The sequence below is a fragment of the Doryrhamphus excisus genome, chromosome 18 (assembly GCF_030265055.1).
Source record: "Doryrhamphus excisus isolate RoL2022-K1 chromosome 18, RoL_Dexc_1.0, whole genome shotgun sequence".
NCBI lineage: Eukaryota > Metazoa > Chordata > Actinopteri > Syngnathiformes > Syngnathidae > Doryrhamphus > Doryrhamphus excisus.
This window is the reverse complement of record NC_080483.1, coordinates 6030296-6052475: the sequence shown is the minus strand read 5'-3', so window position 1 is coordinate 6052475 and position 22180 is coordinate 6030296. Positions and strand designations below refer to the sequence as shown.

The 22180-nt window shown below is 44.0% G+C and overlaps 1 protein-coding gene across 7 annotated transcripts in view; it reads right to left on the bottom strand.

Annotated features, from left to right (window-relative positions):
- Window positions 1–22180, bottom strand: part of scn8ab (sodium channel, voltage gated, type VIII, alpha subunit b) — a 73271-nt gene that overhangs the window by 37318 nt on the left and 13773 nt on the right. For 3 of the 7 annotated variants that reach the window (XM_058054345.1, XM_058054340.1, XM_058054346.1), the window contains exons 3-8: window positions 16704–16821; window positions 14452–14542; window positions 14252–14380; window positions 6959–7050; window positions 1794–2015; window positions 781–844 (exon numbers count right to left, since the gene is read on the bottom strand). In XM_058054345.1, the coding sequence (XP_057910328.1) occupies window positions 781–844; window positions 1794–2015; window positions 6959–7050; window positions 14252–14380; window positions 14452–14542; window positions 16704–16821 (716 nt within the window). Of the gene's footprint in view, window positions 1–780; window positions 845–1793; window positions 2016–6565; window positions 6658–6958; window positions 7051–14251; window positions 14381–14451; window positions 14543–16703; window positions 16822–22180 lie in introns of those variants that run through there. The other 4 variants (XM_058054342.1, XM_058054339.1, XM_058054341.1 and 1 more) reach the window with 2 other exon arrangements.

Here is a 22180-nt window from a genome sequence, read left to right as displayed (position 1 = left end):
GTCGAATTTGATACAAATTTGATACCTGCAGCCCTTATCCACACCCTGTAATATCCAGCAGGTGTCAGTATTGAGCAACATAGCCATGCAGCGCTTCAAGAGGTGTCACCTACCCGTTGTAGATTATTTTAGACTCTTCTGGGGAGTCTTATTTGAGATGTTCAGGGAAATAAAAGAATCTGGGTGGACTTGGGCTGGTCCGAACATAAGCATTCTTATTTCATGATCCAGCCACCTCACAGGTGTGGCATATCAAGACGCTGATTAGACGCTGCAACATGAGGTGATGGTCATGGATGAATGGCAGAACCATGGGCTTCAAGATCTCACCGTGGTATTTCTATACCATGATCATCAATAGTTTGTTGTCCGTAACATAAGCCTGCCGATACCATAACGATGGAATTTTTAATGCACAGACACCGTAAAGAGACCCCAGGCCCATTGTTGTGCCATTCATCAACGAGCATCACCTGATGTCAGGAAAACATAGTTTGTTGTTGCACTAATACATTTTGGGGATAAAGGTCTTTAAAAAACAAATGATTAAATTTGTATTTATTACCACATAAAAACACACACCATTACTATTAAGTACCATTTCACAGGTACAGGTGTTCAAATGCCAAAAGGTACCCATCCCTATGTCTCAGTAGGATGCAAATTGCTAAATTGCTAAAGACCTTTATGAACCTCAGCATTATTATCTTTGTATTTTCTTTCTCAGTAGATTTTTTTTTTGTGTGCTGCATGCATTCAGCGAGTAAAACGCCAACTTACCCAGAGTCCGAACTATTTCCACACAAGAGCGCATCATCCTGACCAGGGTAAAAATAGAAGTTAGCTATGGAAAGAAAAATAGAGAGAAGACCTCCATTAGTCATGGGCCAAGGACACGCTATATGAAAAACAATGTGTTCCATGGTGTCATTTCTGAGTTGTAATGTTGAATTAATGAATTAGTTCCAGGCTCAAAATGTACATTTTAACATGCTTACCTGCCACACAAGGCGGCAGTAAGAGCGCGACATGCCTGAGGCCACTCCCCACCTAAAGCCCAGTACATTTGCCGTGTGTGAGCCCAATGATCCTCACCCAAATACACTCTACATTCCTCCATTCCATTCCTTCAGCAAAATTCACCCTGGACTGGTGGCCAGCCAATCACAGGGCACATATAGACAAACAACCATTCACACTCACATTCATACCTATGGACAATTTGGAGTCGCCAATGAAGCTAGCATGTTTTTGGAACAGGGGAGGAAACCAGACTACCCATACAGAGATGCCCGAGCGGGGAATCAAACCTGGTCTCCTAGCTGTGTGGCCTGCACGCTAACCTAATTAACTTCATTCATTCATTCATTCATTTTCTACCGCTTATCCTCACAAAGGTCGTGGGGGATGCTGGAGCCTATCCCAGCTGTCTTAGGACGAGAGGCGGGGTACACCCTGGACTGGTCGCCAGCCAATCATAGGGCACATATAGACAAACAACCATTCACACTCACATTCATACCTATGGACAATTTGGAGTCACCAATTAACCTAGCATGTTTTTGGAATGTGGGAGGAAACCGGAGTACCCGGAGAAAACCCACGCATGCACGGGAAGAACATGCAAACTCCACACAGAGATGGCCGAGGGTGGAATTGAACCCTGGTCTCCTAGCTGTGAGGTCTGCGCGCTAACCACTAGACCGCCGTGCCACCCCACTGTAGAACATCATAAGGAAAAAAATAACAACTACAAAGTAGATGAGCAGGTTTCCAGTAGCATGATGGCTTACTCTCATTCATGATGTATTCGTCCCAGTCGAAGCCCCGAGAGCCGTTGGGCAGGTACCGGTCGGTCACATTGATGGGCCAAAACACACACTTTTGCCGCAGGTTCCCCATAAAGAGCTGCAAGCCGATCAGGGCAAAGACGCTGAGGCAAAAGACGGTCAGGATCATCACGTCTGAGAGCTTCTTCACAGACTGGATCAGGGCCCCCACGATGGTCTTCAGGCCTGACAACACACAACAAGCACACACATACACACAAGTACACATGCATAAAAACAGGCAAACTCACGCATACACACACACGTGGACAGATACACATAAAGTGCATGAACTCACATGAAGTCACATGTTGATGATGTTACATTTAACGATGTATCTAAACGTGCCCAGTATTGAAATGAGCTTCTACCTTCCCTTTTTTTTGTTGTGTGTTCACCACTGTTAGCACCACACAGAAAGCTAAATGGCTCGTCAATGAGAGTTGTGGTTGCTCACTCTCAGGAAAACAATGCCGCCTAGTGGGTTGATACAGAATTGCAGGACATGACGAAAAATATCCCTCGATGGTGCACAAGAATGCTTTCCCTGCTAACTAGTTACACTACACGTATGAAGGAGCCATTCTGTTACTAATTCACTTGCATTTTTGGGAAAGTCATCATTTATCATGTAAAAAACAAAAGAAAAAATATTAACATTATTATTTCCTTGCCGATACCAATTTGCCGATATTGTCCAACTATCAAATTTCGATTCTGATATCAACAAATACAGATATGTGTAACATCACATTCATTTTTCTGGGGTAAAATTGTTGTAAAGCAGCAATTCTCTTAAATGAGTGGAGCTACTCCACCGGTTCATCAATTACATATTTGGTAAAAGAATACATTTGTCTTTCTCGTGCCTTGATTTTTTATTTTTAGAATAATTTAATGTATTTTGATTTTTAAAGGTGCTACAAAGTAGCAGCTACTTTGTGCGCTGCAGCTGATAATGTAATGTGAATTATGACTACTCAATACAGTTCTTACTTTCATGAAGCGCCTTTCTACAAAGAAATTATTATTATAAGTTATTGCCTCTCATTTCTACATTCAGACATGCACTAACTTGGGAAGCAGGCACCGAAAACTATGTTTCACTATTCACCACATCCAATATGGCGGCCACAATCAGCCCTCATTGAGCGTGCTTTGCTGTACTATTTTTGTAAATGGCTAATACTTTTGTTGTTGGCCATTCTGCATTGTTGGTTGCTAGTATCTTGTTATCTACATACTATGTTGCTGTGTTAAAAATCTGTCTTAAAAATACAGTAAGAATTACGTATGTTACTTTTTTTTTACTTTCTTTAACTCAGGGCTGTTATCACCATTTTCTTTTGACATATCACATTATTGAAAAGCAAAATATACAGTAAACGCAAAAAAATATGTATTGTATTTTGTTTAAAAACAAAAAAAGCCCTCAAATGACACACCACTACAACAGTGCAACCATGTGATGGTTGAGGAAAGCTGACAATGCAGTGTGCACCTTTATAACATATTGAGCGTGGAAAGTGGAATTGTGCTTCCTAACCATAAATAATATATATAATACAGAGCAATAGAAGTGTAGCCTGCAGGTGCATTGTTTTTGAGGGCGTAATATCCCAACTGCATCAGCATCGCAGCCATCTTGCTCACATCTCGCGGATGTGAGCGTCTTCATCACAATCACAAGAATGGACAGGCAAGAGTGTGCAGAGGAGGCATTTTTGTGACACAAATGTATTCCTCTTTTGAACGCATATTGTTTTGAAAAGTCAAACTCCTTGTCAAACTACCTACTTCATGACCAAAATCCGACCAGAACCTGACTTTAATATATATAATTTTTCCATCTGTCCATTTTGTATAGCACTAATAAGTTATATTAAACATCATTTCTTAATATAAAATGTCTTGGGTTTTTTTCTCCATCGGATGATTTTTAATAGAAGTTGGTTCACATGCAAGTTCCTGTGGACACAAAATAAACACTCATCACAGCAGCTAAATGGGATGTTTCCATCAGAAAAAAACATTTCAGAATAATTTCCATTCCTTTCAGATTTCAGATGAGCAGGCATACTATCTACTATGTACATATCTATCTATGTACTATCTACTATGTACTATAACTATACTATGATTACCGTAAGGAACCATGGCTGCACTCGGCTGCAAAACTCTACTCTGAATAAATCTGAATAATACGTAAACACCCTTGTGTTCATGTCAAATAGGTCGGCCATCATTGAAATGATTACAATGGTTGGACTGGCCGATTGCAGATAAATGGGCGTGTCACCATCGGAAACATCCCCGAATAGCTGCCGTTCAAATAGCAAGCTCCATTCAACAAATCACACCAGGGGCACCAAGCAGGATGTGGAGACGAGGAAGAGAGGAGAGGCGAGGAAGAGCAATGAGAGGTGCCATGCAGGTCATTTAAACGCCAAGGCTGAAGATGCTCACCATTGCCTTTCCTACCCTAACATGCAAAGACTGCTCTTATGTCCAACCGTTATAATGCACAGGTCGTACATTATGTGCTGAAATTCTCTATTTCTGGATATATGCTGTGATTTTTAATGACATTTTAATATCTACAAGATAGCTCATTAATTCCCCTTGAAGCCAAACTTGTAAAAAAAGCAAGTGTCTCCAAGCATCATGCAGCGCTGATCTGCAATCAGATTAGGCTTGACAGTCTTAAGGCGCAGCACAATATCGATGACATGTCATATCAAAAGCATCCAGATTTTAATTTGGGATGATCAGTGGCGTAACGAGTGATTAGACATCTTCTTCCGAGTCCCTTGTTGTTGACTACAGCCTCAAATAAAAAAAATATATATTTGGTGCCCCACCAAGAATCATGCTAACATTACGTGCGAATGGACAAATGCGCGATGAGGAATTGATGACCTGATGGTTAAGCTTTGACTTTGTGTTTGACTTTGAGTTTTTGCTGATGTGGCAAACATTTCCAAATGAATGTGTCTTGGAAGACACCATAGTATTGTGGAATTACAGCAGCAGCAACAACACGGTGGAGAGTGGTTAGCATGTAGGCCACATAGTCAGGAGATAGGAAGACGTGGGTTTGTGTGTGTTTATATTCCAACATGCATGTTAGCTTCATTGGTGACTCCAAATTATCCATGAGTGGGAATGGTTGATATGTTAAGTTTCACTGAACTGCCATTGAGGTGGCCACCAGTCCAGGGTGAACCCCGCCTCTCACCCAAAAACAGCTGGGATAGGCTCCAGCATACCCGCAACCCTTGTGAGGATAAGCGGCATAGAAAATGGATGGAAGGATGTGTTTGGGCCAGCCCAAAACTTCCATGGGGGCCGAAGCAAAATTAAATTTTGGGGCCCTCAAAGGCGGGAAATACAGTAATTAATTACTTTTTCTTTTTTAAGTTAATTAGTTTAGCGCACAGCTGGGAGACCAGGTTTGATTCCCCGCTCGGCATCTCTGTATGTATGGGTACTCCGGTTTCCTCCCCCATTCCAAAAACATGTTAGCTTCATTGACCACTCCAAATTGTCCATAGGTATGAATGTGAGTGTGAATGGTTGTTTGTCTATATGTGCCCTGTGATTGGCTGGCCACCAGTCCAGGGTGTACCCTGCTTCTCACCTGAAGACAGCTGGGATAGGCTCCAGCATGCCCACGACCCTTGTAAGGATAGGCTCAGGATAATGCTCTTGGGGGCCCCCTATTGGTCACGGGCCCTGAGCAGGTGTCTTAAGTTAGCATAGCGGACACATTGTGTATTTGATTCATTTGCTTTTCCACAGTAAATGCTTATGGCTAGTTTTGGTGTTGAATTTTGTCAAAATCATTTTAAAATAAATGTGACTTATAGGCCAGTGTATGGCGCTGTGTGAGGGCCACATGTTTCATAACTTGAAAAAATACACGCCAGGGGTGATCATGAGAGGGTGTGGATAAAGGCTTCAGAGAACGTAGGAACTAAAACAATTGACCTCAACTCGTCCTGGAGGCTTGCATGACCTTGAAATGACTTCTAAACTTGAGTGTGTACATGGTGTGTTGAAAAAAGAACACTAGTGCCACACAAGTTTTCCCCCCCCCCTCTTTTTTTGACCGATGCGACTTCTCTGTGGGGCAACTTTTCTGGAATATATGGTGCAGAAAAGTCATTGAAATACAAATATTACCGAATTCAGAGGACGGGATGATGTGTCACTAGACAAATGTTGTAGACATTCTCCAAATGCTACCATGTGTGTTTTATGTTGGGTAATAGGAGTATAAAGGTGACTATAGGGGTGTTATCCATGTCTACAGGGCTCTAATAATGTAAAAAAGCGTATTTAAAGGGTGGTAAACAGGTCTCCTATGCTCCGACTGTGAAAGTATTCCATTTATAAATAAGGAAATCTACGTTACAGATCTGGAATCAATTAATCATGATAACGTACAGGCCAAAAAGTGTTAATAATATATCGGAGGAGCACCACATGTTCACACGTTACGCCACTGGAGTTGACAAACACATTGCAAAGAGCATCCATTTTATTGTTTGTTATTGCTATTAAAATAACCAGACTGCTAAGCCTATCAAAAATGTATTGCTACCATTTTTGATTAGTAGAAGAAACAAATGACAAAAAAGTTAATTCCATTCTCTTTCTCTAAATAAAGCAATGGCAGAATGAAGGAAGACTAACAGCTAAGCTCAGCCTTAGTGTTTAAACGGGAGTCTCACCTGGAATGACAGAAATAGTTTTCAATGCTCGGAGAACCCTGAACGTTCTGAGCGCCGACACATTCCCAAGGTCCACAAACTCTGTTATATATCTGTAACGAGGTAGGACGACACACAGAGCAGAACTCCATGACACAACACAACACACAATAACACGCACGCATGGACGTGCAGGAGCACGACACCATCACCACCATCCAAGACCAGGAGGGGACACCACAGTGAGAGAAAGAAAGAAGAGAAGGAGAGACAGACCGAGAGAAGCCCAGTCTGACTAGTGGGAGGAGGAAGATGAATGAGGAAGAGGAGAGGATAGGCACTGGAACAAAACCACAGCTAACATCAACCCGGCGACTCGCCCTCCCGCCCACACAAACACCTGGTCTGTCTTACCTGGGATAACTGAAATTGTTTTCAAAGCCCTCAGAACCCTGAACGTACGCAGAGCTGACACATTGCCTAGGTTTACAAACTCTGTTATATACCTGCAAGGTGGATCAGACACAGGAACTCAGCAGCCGTCCCACAGACGTTGTCACATCACATTTCAATAAGCGCCATTCACATAGGTGACTAGTGTTTATAAAACTGTGGCTACGACCCAGCAGGTAGTAGATGAGTGAGGAACAACATACTCGCTGGCCACAACAAAAGGTACACCTGACAAAAGCAAACACATCCAGTAGTGAAGGTGCCTTCTGATTCAGTAAGTTACTCTTTGCCAAGGTATGAACAGTCCAGAACTTTTGACTGGAAAAAAATAAATGTTAAAAATAAATGTTAAAAGGTTATGCCTTGATTAGCATGTCATTTGATTGTGTAAGAAAGTAACCTTAAATGTTCATGTATCCCTTTCATCCGTCATTTGGAATGGTTTTCCGCGTGGAAAACTATCAAAACTATAAAAACATGGTTTGTGTTAACATTTTTTAGATATATTCAGAACACAGTGTATTAACACAACAGGAGACGCGCCAACTAAAAAAGGGGTGAATGTTAACCCAGGTTCCAACAAACAATATTTTGCAAATGATTGAGGGGAAAAAGTAGGTATTTGTACCAGATTCGTTAGTTTTATACGTACCAACCAAATTCTGTATGTACTATCGCATACTGATTCACATAAAACCAAACGTTACCATGTTTCCCAAAATGCATCTGTGCAAATGTGAGTGGGAGTGGAACTGGAAGAATAGACGATTTCTGGATTGCAGTCGGCACCAGCTTAAGCAATATGTAAAAATCTGAATTTATACTATTTTTAATTTGCGCATTATCAAGAAAGAGTTAGGGTTAGGTGTACTGGTGCAATGACACCAGGTGGACTGGTGCAGCCTCGAGACTGAGGCCAGGTGGACAGGTGCAGTATCTACAATGACACCAGGTGGACTGGTGCAGTGTGTCTGCAGTGAGGCCAGTTGGACTGGTGCGGCATCTGCAGGAAGGCCAGGTGGATCGTAGAGGTGCGTCTGCATTGAGGACAAGTGGACTGGTGGGGGTCTGCAGTCAGGCAAGGTGGACTGGTGCGTCATCTGCAGTGGGTCCGGGTGGACTAGTGCAATGTGTCTGCAGTGACGACAGGTGGACTGATGGGGGTCTGCAGTGTGGCAAGGTGGACTGGTGTTTCATCTGCAGTCAGGCAAGGTGGACTGGTGCCTCACCTGCAGTAAGGCCACGTGGAATGGTGCAGGGTCTGCAGTAAGGACAAGTGGACTGGTGTGGGGTCTGCAGTCAGGCCAGGTGGACTGGTGCATCATCCGCACTAAGGCCAGGTCGTCTAGTGTGGGGTCTGCACTCAGACCAAGTGGACTGGTGTGTCACCTGCAGTAAAGCCAGGTGGACTGGTGTGGGGTCTGCAGTCAGGCCGAGGCGCACTTGTGCAGGGTCTGCAGTAAAGCCAGGTGGACTGGTGCGTCATCTACAGTAAGGCCAGTTGGACTGGTGCCTCACCTGCAGTAGGGCCAGATGGACTGGTGCACGGTCTGCAGTCAGGCCAAGTGGACTAGTGCGGGGTCTGCAGTGAGGCCCGGTGGACTGGTGTAGGGTGTGCAGTCAGGCACAGTGGACTGGTGCGTCATCTGCAGTAAGGCCAGGTGGACTGGTGCCTCACCTGCAGTAAGGCCAGGTGGACTGGTGCAAGATCTGCAGTAAGGCCCGGTGGACTGGTGCAGGGTCTGCAGTCAGGCCAGGTGGACTGGTGTGGGGTGTGCGGTCAGGCACAGTGGACTGGTGCCTAACCTACAGTAAGGCCCAGTGGACTGGTGCAGGGTGAGCGGTCAGACCAAGTGGAGTGGTGCCTCACCTGCAGTAAGGCCACCTGGAATGGTGCAGAGTCTGCAGTAAGGACAAGCGGACTGGTGTGGGGTCTGCAGTCAGGCCAGGTGGACTGGTGCATCATTCGCACTAAGGCCAGGTGGTCTAGTGTGGGGTCTGCAGTCAGGCCGAGGCGCACTTGTGCAGGGTCTGCAGTAAAGCCAGGTGGACTGGTGCCTCACCTGCAGTAGGGCTAGATGGACTGGTGCGGGGTCTGCAGTCAGGCCAAGTGGACTAGTGCGGGGTCTGCAGTAAGGCCCGGTGGACTGGTGTAGGGTGTGCAGTCAGGCACAGTGTACTGGTGCCTCACCTGCAGTAAGGCCAGGTGGACTGGTGCAAGGTCTGCAGTAAAGCCAGGTGGACTGGTGTGGAGTGTGCGGTCAGGCACAGTGGACTGATGCCTCACCTGCAGTAGGACCAGATGGACTGGTGCAGGGTGAGTGGTCAGACCAAGTGGACTGGTGCCTCACCTGCAGTAAGGCCAGGTGGACTGGTGCCTCATCTGTGGTAAGGAAAGGTAAAGCTCTCGATTTACCAGTCCATCTACCTTCCTACCCTCACCTATGGTCATGAGCTTTGGGTAGTGCATGATGGGACAACATGTCTGGTTCTAGCATTTTCTCCGTAGGGTGACTGGGCTTTATGGAGATAAGGTGAGAAGCACTGTAGGGTGAGTAGAACTGCTCCTACAGATGCCTCCTTGGGGACAAAAATGAACAAAGCAGCCAAGGAGAGGAAAGTCTAGGGTTATTGTATTAGGATGCTGCCCACGCAACGCAACCCAACACCAAGCGGCGTGGCTCAGCTGGTACACTGGTCGTATATGAGTGGAATGTTCATATCGCTAACAAGAGGATAATTTTCCTCCGGGCTCACACTGGATCCGTCGCAGCGCCGGTGCTGATCCTAATCCGTCTTCCGCTCTGGCTGCGGAAACTGCGCTCACAGCAGATGTCCATGCTATAACTAGCCTTGTATACACAAACTTCTTGTATACAAGAACCATATTTGGCTGCACAGCTGCAGTGTAGTATATGTGTTTTTTTTGGTGCTGTGAAATAATGTGTATTATAGACTGCACGACTTGCATGAGTTTCGGTTGGTAGCCATCCTCTTTATGGATTGATCTCATGTGCTTGAACAACAGTGCACAAGTCTACTGTGCGCGCTACAGCAGCTGAGAAGGGACCTTACAGAGACCACCTCTTTTTGCACACAACTAATACAGTGGGAATTGTTATTGTTGTTTGGGTTTGACACGGACGTCTAAAAAGTGACGGACCAGAGTCCAGAGTTCACGCATAAAGAGACCTAGTGAGCTCAATCGTCCAGTTGGTTCAGTCAGAAGACTGACTAAACTGACACACTTTTGACTTCATACAATTAGTAAGTCCAAAAACTTTTTTCATGTTCATTATTATTGAATTGACCAGGAATACTGCCACGACCGATCCAGTGTGATCCCGGGGTTACAACAGCAAGGGATTGAATACTTATTTGCATATACATATACAGAGTATGTTTACGCTGAATAAATAGACAGTAGAGTGATATCAAAATGTGCATCTAGTGCAATCAAACGGTAAAATGTAGAGAAAGAAAGTCATGAATATGTATTGTTATTTCAGTAACTCTGGCAAACAGCGTATTGCTCATGCTTTTTGGTGCAGGTTTACCTCATGTGTGGCCAGCAAATATATTGATCAACATAAGCTGTGACATCACATCACCATTTGTAGGGGCAAAGAGATGCAATTCAGCGACACATGGCATCACTGAGGGGTTTAAGATTGTACTAAATTGCAGTGGCTTTCAAAGCGTCAGGCTCGCCTTCTATGGGAGGCACCAAAAGACCACGGGGGAGGCAAGCAGCCAGACAAAAAAAAAGAAAAACGTCTTCTCTTTTCTGTTACAAAATGCATTGCATCCTAGTAAATCCACAAAAATCAGCATTTCAGCGAGGGGGGGGGGGGGGGAACATATATTATAATTTGAATTATTTTCATTCTATAAAAAATATCAATACATTTTAATTAAAAACATATTGTTTAACTGTAATCAAGACTGAATTAACAATACTTTAATTATATTCAATACAGCACATTTTCAAAGAATAATAAATCCATGACTTTGTGGGGCCAACAATACAAAATGGTGAGAAACCAAAGATCCATCCAAAAGGGGAGGCTCACTCTGCCACACTTTGAAAAACACTTTCACATTCAAATTACCCAACAGCACACTGCTCATTTTTTTAATGAATGCGAAAATAAAATTGACTTATTGAAGGTCCACCTCGCTATTCAATGAGTAAATGTTCACTTTCTTCTCAATTTCGTTCCCCTTCACAACATCCACTTGTTCAACTCTATATACTCTTGTGAAAAAGTGTTCCCCTTCCCAACTTATTTTTTTTTTTGCATGTTTGTCACACTTAAATATTTCAGATGAAACAAATGTCAATTTGTCAATGTCAACACAACTGAACAAAAATGGCAGTTTGAAATTAAACCTTTTACGAAAAATTCCAAACCTACTTGGCCGTGTGAGAAAAGGTGATTGAGCCCTAAAGCCAACAACTGCAATCAAGTAATAATTGCTGCAATGGCTGCAATTAAACATCAATGATCCAACACACTAAGGAATGCGCACCTGAACTAAACAGACAGGCAACTTAACTAGCAGCAGGTGCAAAAGATGAAAGACAATTCAAACAGACAGTCATAGAAGAAGGAAAAAGAGAAAGAACTACAAAATAAAGGCATGAAAGCCGGAACTCAGGCATAAACACAACAATGATACAAGCTGTCATGCTGGCTGACATAGATAATGACAGTACCCCCCCATCAGGTCGGATCCCAAACGTCCTAGCACTTCAAAGTAAAAACAGAGATGTGGGTGGGAGGACAGGTGGTGGGTTGCCGGTGGGACCCCTACGGGGGGATGGCTAGGATGGTAAGCCCGTCAGAGCAGAGGCAGAAAGAGATTAGACCTGACATGGACCAAAAGCAGGAAGCGACTCGGCCTGAGGTGGAGCAGAGGCAGGAAGTGACATGGAGCCTGATATGGAGCAGAAGGAGGTGACGTCTCATCCAGCAGCAGAAGTGGGCTATGCTCCAGGTCTGGAGCCCTGCATTTTGACTTGCGAGAGGAGGACTGTGCTTCCTCAGATGCACAACAGATGGAAGTACTAGCCCCCACTTCCAAAGGCAGACGTCGTTCACTGCGACCACCAAAACCAGGGGAGAGAGGAGCGGGACTCCACCGACTCGGTCCCCTAAACCGAAAACACAGGGTCCTGTGCCGTGGTGCCTGGACAGCCTTGAACCCCCATGGCACCGGGCATGTCTGAGGCTTGGAGTGTTGACGAAGAGGACAGCAGGGGCTTGGCGTGCTGATGTGTTGTGGGGCCTGTCGTAAACTGCAAAATGGTGGGGGTGGGGTCAGTGTGTTTGGGGCAGCCCCTGGCTACACATGGACACAAGCCTGCCATTTGCCCCCCCCACCACACCCAGTACTCCAGCTCCATCAGGTCTAAAAGTCGCTCTCCACGAGGTCGGAGCAGGTTCATTTTCTGTCACTTTTCGGCTTTATGGTGATGCGGCGACAACTCAGAGGATGCAGAGAGCGGGACTCGAATGCAGGTAAAGTATATACTTTAAATAGAGCTGTCAAAATAACGTGTTAACGGGGGTAAGTGACACTCCAAGGCACTCTGACACTGTTAGCACATTTACAGTGCCTACTGATGACAGCATCAGGAGCAACTGGGGGTTCGGTATCGGCATTGATCACAAGAGGACGAAGGATTGAACCCTCAACCTTCAGGTTGGGAGACGATCACTGTTACCACCTTAGCCATGCCGCCCCCATTAAGTAATTAATATGATGTTATATTTTTCCATTAAGAAGTACAATTCAGCATATACTGTATGTATGAACATGTAATGAGAAGCAGGTGTGATGGAGCACAACAGAAGTAAAGGCGAATAGAAACTCAACAAAACAGAACAGGAAGTAACTTCAAAATAAGATCACAGAACCAGAACTAATTCATAAAAGATGAACATAAGCAACACCTTTTATGGTCCCGCCACAGCATCCCAAGACGATTGAGGTCAGGAATTTGACTTCATTTGGTTTTTTCTTCAGCCATTCAGAGGTGGACTTGCTGCTGTGGTTTGGATCATGGTCCTGCGGCAGAAGCCAAGTTGCTCTCAGCTTGAGGTCACCAACAGATGGCTGGACATTCTCCTTCAGCAGAATTCATGTTTCCGTTTATCACAGCAAGTCTTCCAGGTCGTGAAGCAGCAGACCATCCCACTACCACCACCATATTTTACTGCTGCTATGATTTTTTTTTTTTTAATTCCAGATGGACACACACCTTCCAAAATGTTCAAAGGTCTTGAGGATCATCAAGATGTTTTGTGTCCAAATGGAGACCAGGCTTCATGTTCTTTTTGTTCAGCAATGATTTTGGTCTTGGGATTGGTGGAGTCATGAACACTGACCCTTACTGAGGTCAGTGAGGCCTGCACTTCTTTGGATGTTGTTGAGGGTCACCACTGTTCCATTTTTTGGCCATTTGTGGATAATGGCTCTCACTGTGGTTGGCTGGAGTCCCAAAGCTTTAGAAATCTATTGCATTAAAAAAAAAACCTAAACACAGTCTTCCACCCAGAATGAAAGGAAGCAACAGACAACAGGTCTTATCGTCTATGCCCTTTTTCTTGCCAGAACCCAGCCCCAAAAAAGCAATTCTAGAACAATAACGAACAAAAAATATACGTATAGCAGCCGGCTAAACGACTCCTCATTTCCTCAGTTCCAACTCAGCCAATGCCATTCCCCACAACAACAATGACCATGGTATGACAAACATAGCTAACATATTTCATACAGTATTTCCTCAACATTGACTGATTTGTCTGACTTGGATGCTTTGTTTACATTGTTCCATACAATGACTCCTTTTATACAAACATACGCTTCCATCAGTTTAGTCCTCAATCTCTGTTCTCATTCTCATTTTTATAATCTTTTCTAAGTGTTGATTGGCAAAGTCTCCAAAGCTTTCAGTTTCATTTAGAAAATACTATTATCCAATGAAATACTATTATCTACTCATTGTTGATAATGGATTTATTGGATCTAGAAATGGCTTTTGTCACCTTTTCCAGACTCATACAGTAACTGAGATGACTTGAGGACTCAATAATCAAAACTTTCTTTTAAAAACAGTATTTTGTGTTCAGTTGTGTTGACATTTGTTTGATGATGTGAAACAGTGAAGTGTGACAACCATAAGAAAGCAGGAATGGCTTATTTACACCAGTGTATATTTTTTGGGACATTTGACTTAATACTTACGCCATTGAAATGACCATGAAATCCAGCCAGTTCCATGGATCTCGCAGAAAAGTGAAGCCATCGATAGCGAAGCCTCTGGCCACTATTTTTGTGAGTGACTCAAACGTATAGATACCCGTGAAGGTGTACCTTGAAAGAAACAGTTGGATTAGCAGCATGTCTAAAAGAATACATTTTCAATGTAAAATTTGTTGACTTACTCTACTTGTTTGGACCACTCTGGGGGGTCGCTAAATGTCATGAATATACAGTTGGTCAAAATGGTGCACATGATGATCATGCTGAATAACGTTCGGCCATGTTAAGGTACAACAGGAAGGAAATACACATACTACATACATACATACAGGATATAAATTACTCCATTCATGCATTATGAGAAAAACTTACAATGTAAAAACATTCAGTTAAATTAATATCTTGTTTTGGAGTGCAAAACTTACCAGTCAAAAAATCTGTGAAAAGATATCAGCTTAAAAAAATATTCCATTAAAAAAATTAAAAAATAATTCCATCAATAAAATAAAATAATGAAGTAAGATTGATCAATTTAAAATATTAAAAAATAAACATAATTACAAAATCAATAATGTAAAATATTTTTTGTAATAAATGAAGAGCATATGGTTGATCAGCTGTAAAAATTTTCGGTTGTGGTAAAAATCTAATTAAAATGAAGAAAAATAGAATTACAAAACCAATGAAATCTTGAATAGATGAATGATCAACTTCCAAATTATTCAGCCTTGTCACTTTCTTTTCTTACATTATCAAGCCAAAAATAGAAACTTTTAGATAAGTCAATATTTAACATTCTTGCTCGAATTTCGTGACGCAGCGCAAGGTGGAACAGAGTGGCAGAGCCCACGCGGTGGTAACTTGGTCCAGTGCACCACTGTGCGCAGCCAATTTGGTAATTTGGTAGACAGGACTGCGCCAAGATGGGTGTGGCGGCACTCCACATTTTCAGCTTGCCACAGTGACAATTTCATAATAAACAGCGCCCCAAAGGTGCCCTGAAAGATCGCCGGCTCTGACCTGGTCTATGCTTGGGGCAGGCGCACCCTGTGGAGTGCTAAATTGGCTGACAGGTGGACAGTGTAGTACAGACGTCACCAAAACCTCACAGGCAGTTTTTGTCGAGCACATTTTAATGCAGTAAACAATCACAGCAACCACTATCTAATTTAAGCGTCTGAACCAGCATGTACAATTGTGTATTAATTGTCCCATCATAATGGGACATAACCAGGCAGCAGCTATCCTGGCTGTGTTGCATTGGTCTTCACTAGGGTTGGCATCGAGCAACGATCACTTGCTAGTTTGGATGAAATTGTGCCAAAAAATGAGTACTGCGCAAAGTAGGATGCACCACTTCCCCCCGCACTCCCCACCCTCGGATTCACGGTTTACTGCCCGGTTTACGACGCACTACTCTGGACTTTTCACTCCATTTTTGATGGGCTACACTGGACTTCTTTCAACCAATCAGGTAAGCAAAACAATAAATGAGGTACATCATATGCCAGCATTGAAGCAGCAAAAAAATGATACTTTATACTTTGAATACGTGGGGCCAATTCAAATATCCAGCTAACTAATACTGTGTTCTTTACCTGACGTTACATCCAATCCCTGTTGGTATACAAATGAGTCAACATGTAGCGTGGACTTTGTGGAAACAGAGAAGATGAGCCATTAGACAACTGATAGTTAACAACTAAAAACAAGGATTATATAATGCTGGTTGTTACAATCTGACTTTAGGATATTTTATTTTACTGTTCATTTTTCCTCAAGGAGGATGAGAAGGAGATACCAAGAAGGAGTGGTGAATCATAAGCCAGATGCCTGTCCCATGAGGTGGTCTACATGGTGCATGACATGCATTGCGGCCTCTGATGCGCAGTCCAGTGGGCCCTGAGCATTTCAAGCCAATGAGAGGCGTTTGATGGGTTAAGATTAGACTCGGCTGTGTTAAACCCTCTGATGCATTCTCTCCTCCCTCTTTGCCCTTGCGCCGGTGGGAGAGACAGAGACGTGGGTGTGCCTCTACGAAAATAGAGCCCTCCATGTTGCTTATACACAAAAGAAACAAAAAAACTTTCTTTTGCACTCCAAAAAAAGACTTTGTTGACTTGATATCATATTTCCTTATCAGTTGGTTTCAGACCATATGTATTAAAAATAGTGACATGACCTACCTTTAGCTTAATAATGCACCATTTACTAATGGATGTATTCCCAAACTTTCATATTTGATTTCCATCATCAAAACCACAATGGCAAACTGAATCCTCTGGCGGTGACAGTCAAGTTCTAATTCGATGGTTTGAAACGGGCTGATAAGAAAATATGAAATCTTCAATATTTTTGTGAACATTTTATGAGTAATTTATCACACATAAATAGAACTAACCACATGGAAAAAAACATTTTGTGAAAGGATATGAATGTATCAAAATCTTAATTGCTATTCGCCTGAAAATATTAAAAGGGCTTATGATGTACAGGGAGGGCGTGGCACTGAAGCGGAAGATTGTTTTCCCCTTGTTTATCACTATGAATGTCTGGGGGAAAAGAAAGAAAAAGAAAGATGGGTTATTTCTTTCTATCAAACATATGGCACATATTACAATATTTAGTTGCAACATTAAAAAAAAAACTGACTAGCTGGTGAGAGTCTGTGTGAGTCACGTCCTCTGCTGCATTGTGTCGCGCCTCCGAGCACACAGCAGTCATCCATTTTTTTCCTAAAAGTCTCCACCTTAAAGCTTTGATTCTATCTGGTCTTTAGCTCACAGCTGCCCCCCCACAAATGACACAGCACAGAGCTGCCGCACGCATCCGTCCTGCAGTGCTTTGGCTATGACATCGGCAGCAAACAGATGCATGGGAAGCTGCACTCTCCTTGTCAGATGATGCTCGTCGGTGCAGGTTTAAAGCTTTTACTGGAAGAGAACTGCAAAGGCTGTCATTGATCAGTGGCAGATCTGCTGACTCCAGGCTCTCAGCAACCACTCCCCACCCATAAACAGCAGTGGGCCAAGTGGAGCTGGCCACTGGAGTGTGTGCATGCGTGGGCGGATGTTTTTTCCTGTGAAAACAGACTATGAACATTATCATATCATTACCATACAAGATCAAACTATATATACTGTAAATACATAAATAGATCTCAATCAACACAATGTACGTTTAAAGTTGTATTGTTTCCACAGGAAATACTCCATGTTGCCAGCCTAAAACCTTTATCTTTCTTTAATGGTGCAGGCAACTTTTCTGTTTTTCATCATAAATTAATTCCAAAAGATCCGTCAAAAAACTAAACGCTAATTTTCCCATAGAAAATAATGTAAATCCAATGAATGGCTTGTCTGTCCAAAAGCTCATGACCATAGGTGAGGGAGATCCACCACTAAAATGAGAGCTTTGCCACCACAACTGACCGATACGGATGCCGCACCAATCCGCCTGTCCACCTCACATTCCATCCTTCCCTCACTCGTCAACAAGACCAGGCAAGGTTCTTAAACCTCTACACTTGGGGCAGGATCTCATCCCCGACCCAGACAAGACACTCTAACCTCCAACAGCCTCCAGGGCCTTCAGGAACTCTGTCTGGGTCTCATCCATCCGGGTGCACTTCCACCAGGGAGCTTGTTGACCATCTAAGCAACCTCAGCACCTGAGATAGGATAGTCTACTGTAGTAGAGTGCCCAGAACTGCTTCCTCATTGGAACACGTGTCGGAAGGACTGAGGAGGTCTTGGACATATTCCTACCACGGATCCACAACATCTTGAGTCGAGTTAGGTCAACAGCACACCATTCCCCAGCATATACTGTGTTGACAGTGTAGTGAATCCCCCTCCTGAGAAAACGGATGGTGGTCCCATGAGCCATAACCGCATCCCTCACCTATCGCATTATTGACCAATTATTGCTGTCCAATAACCAATTTCTGGAGATTTTTTGAAACCAAAATCTATCAATTTGCGGGGTCGCAAATGCCGAATAGCAAAAGGGATCAACGATGTTCAAAGGCAGTGAAGGCATCGATCAATCATCAATTCTAGGCAATAAATTGAAGTGATTCACTTTTTTTCCAAAATTGTGCAGCCCTACTGATAACCTAGACAACACAACACAATAAAAACAAAAGACAAAACAAGACAGCCAACATTCATTCATTCATTCATTTTCTACCGCTTTTTCCTCACGACGGTCGCGGGGGTGCTGGAGCCTATCCCAGCTGTCTTCGGGCGAGAGGCGGCGTACACCCTGGACTGGTCGCCAGCCAATCACAGGGCACATATAGACAAACAAACATTCACACTCACATTCATACCTATAGACAATTTGGAGTCGCTAATTAACCTAGCATGTTTTTGGAATGTGGGAGGAAACCGGAGTACCCGGAAAAAACCCACGCATGCACGGGGAGAACATGCAAACTCCACACAGAGATGACCGAGGGTGGGGAAAGACAAAATAAGAAGCCAAAAAGTTACCACTTCCACACAAAATAGGAGGAGAACTCATTCATTCATCCATTTTCTACTGCTTATTCTCACGAGGGTCGCGGGGGTGCTGGAGCCTATCCCAGCTGTCTTCGAGCGAGAGGCGGGGTACACCCTGGACTGGTGGCCAGCCAATCACAGGGCACATATACGTAGACAAACAACCATTCACACTCACATTCATACCTATGGACAATTTGGAGTCGCTAATTAACCTAGCATGTTTTTGGAATGTGGGAGGAAACCGGAGTACCCGGAGAAAACCCACGCATGCACGGGGAGAACATGCAAACTCCACACAGAGATGGCCGAGGGTGGAATTGAACCCTGGTCTCCGAGCTGTGAGGTCTTCGCGCTAACCACTCGACCGCCGTGCCGCCCGACAGCCAACATGACAAAGTCAAATGTCCAGTAGGTCACATATGAATACAACCCAACACATACAAATGGCCTTTTTCTTTTCACAATAAATTCACCACAGGATGAACAATGAAGCGCATGATCTTAAGGTGTGCGTTGTGACCTCCCAGAGGTCAGTGCAACAGTTTTGCTGACAAAGCAAATGCGGCGTGTGCATGGAAGGAGATAGTAAGTGAAAATGAGCAACATCCCTAGGAATGACTGCAAGCTCATCAGAGTGGAAGCGCACAAGGATGTCATGGATGAGCGCAAACATCAACTCCTTTTAGCTTAGGTTTAACTTAAGTCTTCTACTTTCTATGTTAAAAAAGCCAATTGCATTTGATGATATGACTTGTGTTGTTTTTTTAATAATGTGATGTTTTTTTAAGAGCTACATTTATTTTACCATCTAAATGTACTTTATTAATTTTATTGTGTGGACATAATGGGTACAATGTGTTTGTTATTTATTATTGTTATTGTCTTGTTATTTAGCCACCCGGCTACTGTTGGTAGATGTGGGATCATACTGCTTTGCCTGTATGCTGCCATGCTGTTCTTTCCCCATCCTCCTGACGCCTTGGTCAAGTAGATACTTGCTTTTTCCCCTGCCTTAGTTTCGATAGTGTTTTTTGACCTGTACTGAGTCCATATGATGCCATCTTTTTTATGTTGCTAACCCTGTCCTGCAACATCTACCTTAGTTAGTTTGCCCACCTTTTTTCCCTGCACTGGAGATCTTGGCATTTTTGTGTTCATTAAAATACCGTTTTTTTGCATTCTACCTGTGTGGCTCTGCGTCTGGCATCCTTACCTGCAAAACGTAACACAATGTCCCTTATTAGATGCCAGACAAACTAAAGTGTTTTATGTTGCTGTTTTATCTAGCTTGTCAAATGAGAAAAGCTGCTGCTTTGTTTCTTACATATGTTCATTTTCCCACAGTCAATAAAGGATGGATGGGGGATGAATAGGGGATGGGTGGAATAAGTGGTGGAGAGGGATGGATAGATTGATGGATGGATGGATGGATGGATGGATGAGGGATGAATAGGGCCCAGATGAATGAATGAAGAGCTGTATGGATGATAGATGAATGAGCGATGAATAGGGAATGGATGGATGAGGGATAAATAGGGGATGGATGGATGGATGGATGGATAAATGAAGAGCTGGATGTGGGATAAATAGGGGCTGGATGGATCAGGGATGAATCGGGGATGGATGGATGGATGGATGGATTAAGAGCTGAATGGATGAGGGATGAAGAGGGGATGGATGGAGGGATGGGTGGATGAAGAGCTGGATGGATGAGGGAGGGAGGGTAAGGGATGGATGGCTGAGGGATGGATGGCTGTATGGCTGGATGGAGGGAAGGAAGAATGGATGGGGGGTGGCTGTATGGATGGATAGATGAGGGATGAATAGGGGATGGATGGCGGGATGATGAAGAGCTGGATGAATGAGAGATAAATAGGGGATGGATGGAGGGATGGATGAGGGATGAATCAGGGATTGAGGGATGGATGAAGAGCTGAATGGATGAGGGATAAATAGGGGATGGATGAAGAGATGGACGAGGGATGAATTGGGGATGGATGGAGGGATGGATGGATGAAGAGCTGGATGGATGAAGGATGAATTGGGGATGGATGGAGGGAGGGATGGATGGATGGATGAACAGTTGGATGGATGAGGGATGAATAGGAGATGGATGGCTGGAGGGAGGGATGGATGGATGGATGAACAGCTGGATGGATGAGGGATGAATAGGAGATGGATGGAGGGAGGGAGGGGAAGGGATGGATGGCTGAGGGATGGATGGCTGTATGGCTGGATGGAGGGAAGTAAGAATGAATGGGGGGTGGCTGTATGGATGGATGGATGAGGGATGAATAGTGGATGGATGGAGGGATGATGAAGAGTTGGATGAATGAGGGATAAATAGGGGATGGATGGAGGGATGGATGAGGGATGAATCAGGAATGGATGGATGGATGGATGAAGAGCTGTATGGATGACGGATAAATAGGGGATGGATGGAGGGATGGATGAGGGATGAATTGGGGATGGATGGATGGATGGATGAGGGAGGAATAGGGGATGGATGGAGGGATGGATGAAGAGCTGGATGGATGAGGGATGAATAGGGGATGGATGGAGGGAGGGATGGATGGAGGGGGGTGGGTGGATGGATGAAAGGATGGATGGCTGGATGGAGGGAAGGATGGATGGATGCAGTGAGAGAGGAAATTGGCAGACAGCAGCATTGCTTGAGCCCTCTCTAATCAGCTGACCTATTAGAAGCTGTTGTGTATATGTGTAGATTTGCGGACATGTGTGATGTCACAGAGGGTTTTTTGTTGCGCTACATGACTTACAGCATCAAGTGACCTTCACAAAAAAGAAACATTACAAAGAACTTACACACTCCTTGCAGAATATTGGAAAGCATCAGCATTAGCTGGACCGGCGCCCATGCTGTCATGAGTAGCTGACAGTGGTTCCTAAATCAATATTGCAAGCAAAAAAAAAGATCAACATGGTGGGCCAAGTATGCTTTAAACGATAGGATGGATGCTTGCAATGCTCAGACAAAAAACACGTCATCCCCGCAACAGATGGAAAAATGCCTCATCCTAATCCTTTACCTGCAAAACCCCACCCTCTTTTTAGACCCACCAGAGCTGGGCATGCACACACACACACACACACACACCATCCCTTCCTCACTCAACAGCAGGATGCTGTGTCATCAGAGACGGAGGACTCAGACAGAGCACTAAAGCCTGGCCCCTGCTCTAATTTACTACACCCTGAAAACACAAGAGAAGAGGTGACGCAAATGAGAGGAGAGAGGAAGACGTTTTGCTGCTAATGCTTGGAAGTAGAGCACTCACACCTCCACACGACCATTTGGATAGAAATTGCGGTCATTCATTCATTCATTCATTTTCTACCGCTTATCCTCACGAGGGTCGCGGGGGTGCTGGAGCCTATCCCA